Here is a 9,900-nt window from a genome sequence, read left to right on the forward strand (position 1 = left end):
AAAGAAAATCTACCCTACTTTTAAAGATCTTTAAATTAAGGGGCACCTGGGTGGCTCAGCGGTTAGGCGTCTGCCTTCGGCTCAGGGTGTGATCCCGGCGTTATGGGATCGGGCCCCACATCGGGCTCCTCCGCTGGGAGCCTGCTTCTTCCTCTCCCACTCCCCCTGCTTGTGTTCCCTCTCTCGCTGGCTGTCTCTATCTCTGTCAAATAAATAAATAAAATCTTTAAAAAAAAAAAAAAAAAGATCTTTAAATTAAGTCTGCCAAAAAGTCATAAAATTGAGAGGAAACTATAGACATTGATATTTACAGTCCTTTTACTGAGCTTCTTTCCTTTTTATTATAATGATAACCACTGCTAGTCCAGCTTTTAAATGCTTAATGCACCCAAAGACTTCAATAGAAATCTCACACATTTAAAAAAAAAAAAGTCAGGAGTAAACCTTTTCAACTCTCCCCTATTTTCCCATTGAGCCTCCTAAAACAAGATCATAAAATTCTCAACTTCAAAGCATTCAATTCCACAGAACTCACTATACCTGAATAAGTCGATTACCCCAGTTAGAACGGGCCTAGTATCTTAAAAGCTTTTACATTTTATTAACACCGCCTTTCACACAGAGGGAACAACTGGGCCTACAAGACCAAAAAAAAAAAACAAAAAAAAAAAACTTGAAGGTTTCGACCATTAGTAACTATATTGAAGATTTTTTAAATTTATTAATAATAGGAATAAATCCAAGTACTGATCAGGATAAATCCAATTAATTGAACGTTCAATTTTTGTGGTTTTAAGATATTTATTAAAATCAAATTATTGGGGAGCCTGGGTGGCTCAGTTGGTTAAGTGTCTGCCTTCAGCTCAGGTAGTGATCCCAGGACCCTGGGATGGAGCCCCTGCTGAGCAAGGAGCATGCTTCTGCTTCTCTCTCTCTCTCTCTCTCTCTCTCTCTCTCTCTCGGCCTGGTGCTACCCCTGCTTCTGTTCTCTCTCTCTCTGTCAAATAAATAAAATAAAATAAAATATTAAAATCATATTATTTACCTAGTTTTAAAAAACATTGACAAAAAGTCAAGGGGCTCCTGGGTGACTCAGTTGGTTGAGGTCTTGATCTCAGGGTCAAGGGTTGAAGTCCTGCATTGGGCTCCATGCTGGGCATGGAACCAACTTAAAAAAACATGGACAAAAATCAATTAAATTAGAAACTGTTTTGCAGCAAATTTTAGAAGTATGTTCACTTCACCAAGATGCTCTTTGAATAGCAAGAAATAGAAAAGACATGGTCTATAATGGGGTATCAGTTTTCATTTTTTGAAAGTCACTTTAACATCTTTATGTATATGTATGTACTCTTCTAAGTAAATGCCTGTACCCCTCCTCACAAAAATATATAATAAACATGCATTTCACAGGGGTTTTTTTTCATAATCTTCAAAAAATGATGTATACTGCCCATTAAGAGTTAATGAATTCAAAAGTCAATTCAAAAATTTAGCCTCAGAACTCAAAGGATTAATTAAAAAAACAAAACAAAACACTAGCTCCAAGGACGGGTGTTAATAAAGGTAAGGGTTGAGCTAAAACATTTGAAATTTATCTTTAAGAAATGGGGTTACACCTATTTCACTTAAAATATGTGATCATAAATGTAAATAAAAACAGTGAGATCCCCCAGCCCAAAATACATTCTGTCAATGATATTCCCCTAATCATACTGCATTAAGCTATGAAATTTTTAGAAAGAAAAATACTAAAATATGAAAATCTGGAGGAAATAAAATTATTGAAAAAAACTATATGCGTATCCATCCAGCAAAATTGCTTGTAATCAGCATGTCTCATTCATCTCAGCAAAGGTAAGTGTAAATCTTTTTCACTAGTACATTTGGTGGAGGTAGGGAGGCAGACAGGCTTTAAAGTTAAATTGTAGAAAGTTCACAGGGACTGACTGATTAAACAGAAGTTTTTCCTAAAAGTATTTGTCATTCCAATATACTAGGATAAAGAACCTTAAGACTAAAAATTGTGAGTGCTCAGTATAGAAATGAATCACGATAAATGCATAAGCTTGAACTTGGAAGACTTACACAACTCAGTGCTTTGGAATGGTTTTTTCTCAACAGGCCTAAAAGTACAAATTCACTTTTGACTCTAGAACAGTAATTTTTTTAAAAAAGAACTAATCTATTTCTAAAATAAAATGATTGTAAGTTAAATATAATTAGGGATGCTATTTAAGTTTTATGAGTAATTATGCCAAAAGTTATACATTTGCACCTTCCTGTTTACACAATCTGACTACAGATAAAGTTAGGAACCTTAACATTCCAATAAAGCCATGTTATATTCATCCAGGTTTTCTAGGCTTATCAATAGAAATATCTGTCTATGGTATGCATAGGTAACTTTTCTGCTCTTTCAACAAAGATAAGCGGAAATTAAATGGGAGCAGGAAGACTTGAAGGTAAGGACTCAAAGACAGAACAGGTACAGGTAAAGAGCTAAGGCGAAGTCTGTGGACTGTTATCTGGTTCTTATTAACAAAGGGCAGCCCAGCTCACCTACGTCCAATCATAAAAAATTAAGTGGATCATTGAGACAATTTTTAGATAATCTGTTTCAGAAAATACTTGACCCCCGTCGCCCCCTAAGAGGCCTGAGGTGACTTCTGAAAATGGTCCACTATTCACTTGACCCAGAAAACCCTACAAAATCATGTAAATCAAGAGGTTCAAATCTGTGTATTCACTTTAAGAACACATGTGAAGCTCCCCAGGCCATCAAGGGTATGCGTATCCGAAAAGCCACCAAGTATCCAGAAGACGTCACTTTGCGGAAGCAGTGTGTGCCATTCTGTTGCTACCATCATAGAGTTGGTGGGTGTGCCCAGGCCAAACAGTGGGGCTGGACACAGGGTCGGTGGCCCAAGAAGAGTGCTGAATTTTTACTGCACATGTGTAAAAATTCAGAGAGTAATGCTGAACTTAAGGGTTTAGATGTCGATTCTCTGGTCATTGAGCACATCTGGGTGAACAAAGCCCCCAAGATGCGGCACAGAATTTTCAGGACTCATGGTCGGATTAACCCCTACCTGAGCTCTCCTTGCCACATCAGGATGATCCTTACTGAAAAAGAGCTGATTGTTCCTAAACCAGAAGACAAGGTTGCACAGAAGAAAAACATATCCCAGAAGAAACTGAAGAAACAAAAACTTATGGCCTGGGAGTAAACTCTGCATAGAATAAATGCAAAGAGGAATAAAAAGAGAATGTTGGTTATCCATTATTAAACATATTTCAAGTATTCTTAAAAGGAAAACAAAAAAACAAAACACTTGGACCTAAAATATCCAGATCACTGAAGCAAAGATGAATTCTTGAATTAACTGAATACTGCCACACTCCTTCATTTTGCTTTGTTGACTAAAGACTGACTAGATGGTTATTTTATGCCCTCCTAAGTATTTCTAAGTCTCCATCCCTCACCTCCCACCCCACAGCTTTTCCACTGTCTAACTTGAAGGACTCTTCTTTCAAGAAGTATGCAAAGCAACTCTTAGATCTGGAGTGGATTCACTTTGGAGTGAAATGACAATGTGGTCCTGATACCTTTAGAATTATCATCATCTAACATTAAAAGCAACAAGCAACAAGCCTTCTTCACAAAATTCAACCCTCAGTTTAACAAAACGCCCTACGTAAAAATTTTATTATCATATACTATTTGTAACTAATGCAAATATAGGGATGGATAATATGATTATAAAATAATTTCCATTATCCCTGGGAATCCTAAAACACCAAGGACTACATGAAAATACATCCTGTTTAAAAAGATACATAAAAGTTCAGATCACGGTTCCCACACATTTCATTATTTTCTAACACCATAACACAGATCACGTTTTTCTTCTCTCAGTCTTCTCATTCTTCACCTAGTGCTGTTAGGCTAATATCCCAGTGCTCTTTAAAGTTTATTGAGTGACATGCCAAAATTCCTCACACTTACGACTTTTCAATCCTAAAACTAATATGAACTGTGATTCCCCAAAGTGGCAAGAAACATGAGTATTATGTGGACATAGTATTTTCCTAGATAGCTGACCAAATTTGTATTTGCTATAGTGCACTGATTAAATGGGACTCTGGCCTTTTCCTGTTTCATGAGAGCAGATCGCACTATTCTCCAGCCATTTTTCTTATAAATAAATACAGCAGAATTCAAGGATTTTAGGGATCGATGCAGAACAATTGTCACTCCAGGAGAAACAACAGCTTAATACTCTGGCCTGCATTTTAAAAGTCTGACATACCTTATGATGTTATATTTAAGACAGGCTTATAATGTTCTCTTGTTCTTTCATACGGAAATTGTACATCATGTTACCTTCTGAGCCTCACATATAACAACGCACAGTTCCTTTTAAATAGTGTTTCTTCTCATTTTTTTCTTAGTAAAAACGAATTTGTGGATAAAAAGGTTTTCTTGGGTAGTATTTAATCTTAAAAATTCCTACACCATCTTGTAGACCCTAAAATACAGAACACAAAATGTAAACAATAAAACCCTTATAACCAATACCTCGGTGGGGGCTGTGGAGAAAGTCAGAAAAATATACAAAGCATTGAAAGGCTGGATATGTGAAGGATGCCAGAGGGGAGCGGGGGAGGGCTTCATGAGGTTCTAGGCAAGCCCTGTGATGACGTCACCTCACATCCATAATGTTACAGCAGTCAGCACAGGCCTCCTGTTTTCCTATTGGTGAACACCGTGTCAGCCGACATCAGAAGATAATCATCATTGGCCAGACAATTACAACTGGAGCGACTAACTAGCATCCACCGCTGTTAGCACAAACCTGGCAGGCTGCTGAAAGGGAAGGCAGAGCCCAGCTGCCCTTCTCACTCAATGAATTCTGTGTCGCCTTGCCTTACCAGTCACTACGTGATTTCGCTTCCTTGCTAGCAGCACTTATAAATTAAATCGGCTATTAGTGAAAATAACAGGTAATGGCGAGACATCTCATTAAGGGACAAAATGCCTTTCTTTTCAATGTTGTAAAATCACACACAGGGCTTTTCAGTGTAAAATTGGAAGTCAAAAATGCTACTACGCTAAAAGCACGCATTTTCCTCTACCTCTACCTCGTCTAATAAAGTCCTATTTACCAGATAACATTACCCAAGATATTTTTAACTTGCCGTGTAATTTCAAGATGAGGTCTCAGGATGATTCTCCAAGGAAATATATTTATTACTTTGCATTTCAATTGCTACTCTATTATACATGAAACTTTGCTAGAAAATTAAAAAGGTCTATAGCACTTATCCTGTGTCTAGAACAATGAGTATAGGGTTAATCATTTGTTAAGGCAGCAATAAACCTGATAAACTTGTCACAGTTGAACACTCTAGCGTTTATACAAATACCACTCCAAAATAAGGGGGTCATAACGTTAATATGTAATAAGGTAATGAATATGGATTACAGGATATGTTTAAGAAACTACCCTTATTTAAGGTCCTCTGAAATAAGGCTAAGTAGCGCAGACAGCATACTGACAATACTACCCAAGAAAACCTTTTTATCCACAAATTTGTTTTTACAGCATACTGTTCACTCCTGGCCTTTCTCACAATTCTTCAAAGGACCATGTAGCTCATTTTTGAGAGAGAAGTTATAATTCTCTAAATTAACAAGCTTTGTTTGAGGCCATGTCTAAGACATGTTTAAGGACAAGTGCAAATGATTGCTCAAAAGACAGATTAGAGGCTTCACAACATTTTGTTTTTCCTCCAAAAGCTATTTCAAACCATTTCCAAAAGGAAGGCTTTGGTTTCCTAAACTACCCCTGCCCCCAAGAGGGTCTAAGCCTTGGTTATGGAGCTCCCTACTCCTGTTAACAAGGGAAAGAAAAAAGAAAATCGTTTCCTTACACACCTTGGTCAAGATTTTTTGGTGGGAAAGGTTTAGAAAACTGGGCTCCCAGGATACGGGGTGAGATGCACCCCATCTGGGATAAAAGGAGAAAGCAAGACAATTAAGGTCGGGAAGACATGCAAGGAAAGAGTGACAGCCAGGAGGGCTTTTGGACTGCAATATGGAAGCTAAAAAAATACGGTCAAAAAAGAAAAAGTCAGGAAGGGGAAAATCCCAGTATGTGACTATGACTTAGTATTCAAACGCAGGGGGAGGCCAAATATGTTAAACTTCAGGCATTACCAGGTAATGGTGGCAATAAAACGGGCACCAGTAATCATCTGAACTCACTGGGTAAGCATCTTCCCTAGCATCTGCCATGTACAAAGCACTCTTCAACGTGCTCCTAATGAGACAAGAACCATGCCTTAAAGAGCTGATGGTCTGGAAGGAAGGAGGCACAGGCAGACATGTAAATATTCATGTTTATAAATAAAAGCCAGGAAAGGTTGTCAGAAGAACTATCTGTAAAGAGCTTGAAGGGAACAGTGGTGAGAGCTCAACAGGAGAAAATAACTTGGTGCATTTTTGCCATATTCAGTCCCCGTGAGGGCTAGGCCCTGTCTGGCTCGTCGTGTACTTGTTGAGTGAATGGATAAAAGAGGCGGGAAATGGTTACCTGGCCTCAGAGAAAAGACAACCGGTAAATGAGAGGCACTATCGACCGCGGCGGTGCAAGGGAGGCTGGCCGACCGTGAACGGGGGCAGCCACGGAGGCCGGCTCCAGGTTCAGTAAAGGTGCAGCAAGCTGGAGGCAAGGGAGACTAGAAAACAGCACACAGCGCTCACGGGGGAAGAAGATGGGCTCGAGTGGTGTGGCCAGAGAACCTGACAAACAGCTGCAGAGACCCAGCGGCTCAGTGGGCCCGCCTAGCAGCTTCGAGCGCTGGCGGCCTCGGGCCCCCGCCCCCGCCCCGCCTTCAGCACCACCCTCTACGAGGGAGGAGGAAGTGCTCGGAGAAGGTCCCCAGGCCACGGGGGCCGAGAGGGGTCGGCCTTCCCAAGCGCCGGAGGCCTTGCAGTGTCTGCACTCAGACGGGATCGAGGCTCGAGGTGTGCCACCGCCTTCCGGACCCACCCTCGGCGCTCGCCCGCCCAGGAGGAGCCTCAGCCCCGCGCCCCAAGGGCCTGCCGCACTTCCAGGGCTTCGGAGCGGATCGCGTTCCCCTGCTGGCTTCCGGCTCCGGCCAGACGCGGCCCTCGGGCCCCCTTACGCCCCGCACCCAGTGCAGTCCCCAGCGCAGCCGCAGCGGGTGTGAGTGCGCGGTGCCCTCCTTACCCGCCCCCAACAGGCCGGGCCCAGCGCGCGGCGCGCTGGGGGCTGGCTCGGCCCGGCTGCAGCCGCAAATGGCCAGCGGGCCTCGGGCGGGCCAGCTGGGCGGGAGGAGGCAGGCACCGCGGCCAAGCCTCCCGGGGCCAATCTCAACTCCTGGGGACGGGAGGAAAGGAAGTTGAACCTCCCTCCACCAGCTCCGGTCCGCGGCACCCCCTCCTACTGCACCAGCCAGCCCCGGCCCCCAGCGCGCCCAAGCCATTGATGAGGGGGGGAGGGAAGGCAGGTCGTGACGGCGCGGGGCACGCGCACTCGCGCGCGCGGCGGCGGGCGGGATCCCTTGGCGCTGGAGAGCCCCTCAGCCCGACCCTCCCATCGAGCACCCAGGAGGCTGCCGGCCACTGCCCAGCTCCGGGATGCGTTGAGCGTGCCCTTTACTGATCGCCAGACCCGGGCTTAAGGAGAGGACCGGAATGTCTGCCACAGCAGCTCGGTCTACAAGGAAGAGAGACGAGCACACCCTCCCCTGTTAAATACTGCAAGGTGACACAGGATCGCCTCCCACACAGGGATTTTCGAAAGGACTGGCGGAGGGAACACACTAAACAAGCAAGACTCTTTCTCTATTAGAAGTTTGTCTGGGGAAGAGCCCCCAAGGACTCTGCGGACCGAGGGGTTTTTAATCTGTCTCAACTCCAATCAACAGCTTCCTACTGAATTAGAACTGAGTGTGTCCAAAAGGCGTTTCCGTAAAACAGAAACTTAATAATGGCGTGGCTCCACTCGCTCGGGTTCATTCATTTTTATTACTGTTTTCATTGTCCCCTCCCCCCCCCGCCCCCGCCTCTTAATGAAACCGGAAAGGGATCCGCGTGGGGAAAGGGGTCCAGGAAAGGAGAAATCCGGCCGGGAAGCAGCAGAGCAGAGAGTAGGGCAGTGAAGTAGGAGGGCTGCAAGGAGAAAAGAAGGACACGAGGGATGGGGAGAGGGCGAGGACCAGAGAGCGCAGGCGGAAGAGGGTTAAACGGCGCAGAAGCCTGGGTCCTTCCTCCACTGCCTTTCACGCTCAGCGTGCGGGAGGCCCGAGCGAGAAAACCCAAATCTAGATGAAAACCAGAAGGTAGCACAGGTAGGGAATCCGGACCGTGGCATCTCTCCCGCCTTCCGTGTCGCGCAGACATCTACTCTATATACTCCTGTATGTTCTATGTTATATAATCTATGTTAAAGATGCATGTGTAGCCGCGGTTCACACAGGGGCACTCACAGACCCACGCGCTTCATGCAGCTCCAGCGGTTCCTGCACCCGGAGACCCGGGAACTCAGCGACCAGCTCTCTCTGCTGCCCGAGATTCATCGCTCCATTCACGCCCCAGACAGAAAACACCGACATTAAGGCACACCGGGAAGACGCGCAGGGCTCCCGGGAAGAGTATCAGGCGAAAGCATCACCTACCAGTTTTCTTGCATCCACTGGATGGCTTCATTCTCGTTGAATTGCTTTTCGAATTCATATTCTTGTAAAGTCAACACTGACATGTTCATTGGGGCTGATCTTCGGAGTCGCTACGTGTTCTCTACACAAAATAAAATAATCTGTAAAGCGCTTGATTTCGAGTGTTCTCCTGTCTGTGTTCCCCACCCACCCCCCCTAGGTCTTCCCCTCGCCGCAGGATCTCCGGAGGCCGGCCTCTCCCAGCCTCTCTCAGCTACATCCAGGGTTGAGCATTGCCTGTGCCACGGCGCCCAGCTCCTCACTCCGGGGCTCTCCTCCTCCCGGCGTCCGCATCCACCGTCGGAGGAAATGAATGCCTTGCGGTCTTAGTGCCCGCACGTTTGTCCATCACCCTTTTTACTTGTCTACAGGGAAATCTCCTCCCCCTCGTGCGATCGGAAAATTAACCCTTTGAGAGAGAGAGCGAGACCTCTCGCCCTGAGGGGCAGTTTTGCTGACGCGAAGGTGACTAGGGGAGTGGAGGAAGGGCGCCGAGGAGGAGGAAGTGGCCTCGAGGTCCTTCACTTTCCCCAATCCCAACCTCGTGGGCAGCCTAGCCTTGCCTTTGAATGTAGTTTCGGCTTGCCAGGCGCAGCCCTCAGGCGCGCGGACCTGCAAGCTGGGCTAGTAGGCGATAAAGAAACAGTAAAACCTGCCAGCTCTCTCGCCAGGAGAACTCCAGGCAAATTTGTGCTGAGATCACACGTGAGAGGAACGCGCTTTCCACCTCCTTGTCCCCGCCGTACTTTCGGGGCCCCCCACCCCAGGGCGATGGCTTTGACTACCGCCGACCTGAGGCCCGGCAGCCCCCAGGGCTCCTCTATCACTCGCGGGCTGGGGATGCTGGGGATGAGGAGGTGGAAAGTGGAGAGCCACCAGTAGCCGGAAGAGGGAGAGGGGCTAGGTGGAGGGTTTGGGTACGGGGAGAGGTAGAGCTAATGAACTGAGACAAAGGGGGGAAGGAAGTTAGCAGATAGGAGAACTGGACCACCTGGTCCAATGCAAAAACTTTATTTATATGCATGAGAAATTTCGTTTTATGTGTTTCACGGGTAGGTGGAAGAGAATTGTGTTGAGGAGAAGGCTAAATGTAATCTCGACGCCCTCCGAACCCCCGGTCTCATAGAAGTGTCCTAAACTCAGCTTCTCTTT

General features: G+C 45.5%; 2 protein-coding genes across 2 annotated transcripts in view; one reads left to right on the forward strand and one right to left on the reverse strand.

The window, feature by feature from the left end:
- The window catches only part of ELOVL6 (ELOVL fatty acid elongase 6), a 126,134-nt gene extending 116,845 nt beyond the window's left edge, over positions 1-9,289 (reverse strand). Inside the window, exons 1-2 of the mRNA XM_026499185.4 lie at positions 8,986-9,289; positions 8,710-8,830 (exon numbers count right to left, since the gene is read on the reverse strand). Coding sequence (XP_026354970.1) covers positions 8,710-8,798 — 89 coding nt within the window. The 5' untranslated portion in view covers positions 8,799-8,830; positions 8,986-9,289. The remainder of the gene's footprint in view (positions 1-8,709; positions 8,831-8,985) is intronic.
- LOC113255565 (60S ribosomal protein L17-like) lies at positions 2,676-3,247 on the forward strand. Its single transcript, XM_057310006.1, has one exon. It carries the CDS (start codon positions 2,676-2,678, stop codon positions 3,228-3,230), a length of 555 nt encoding a protein of 184 aa, XP_057165989.1. The 3' UTR covers positions 3,231-3,247.
- Positions 9,290-9,900: the final 611 nt, after the last annotated feature.

Source organism: Ursus arctos, unplaced genomic scaffold (genome assembly GCF_023065955.2).
Source record: "Ursus arctos isolate Adak ecotype North America unplaced genomic scaffold, UrsArc2.0 scaffold_11, whole genome shotgun sequence".
NCBI classification, from domain to species: domain Eukaryota; kingdom Metazoa; phylum Chordata; class Mammalia; order Carnivora; family Ursidae; genus Ursus; species Ursus arctos.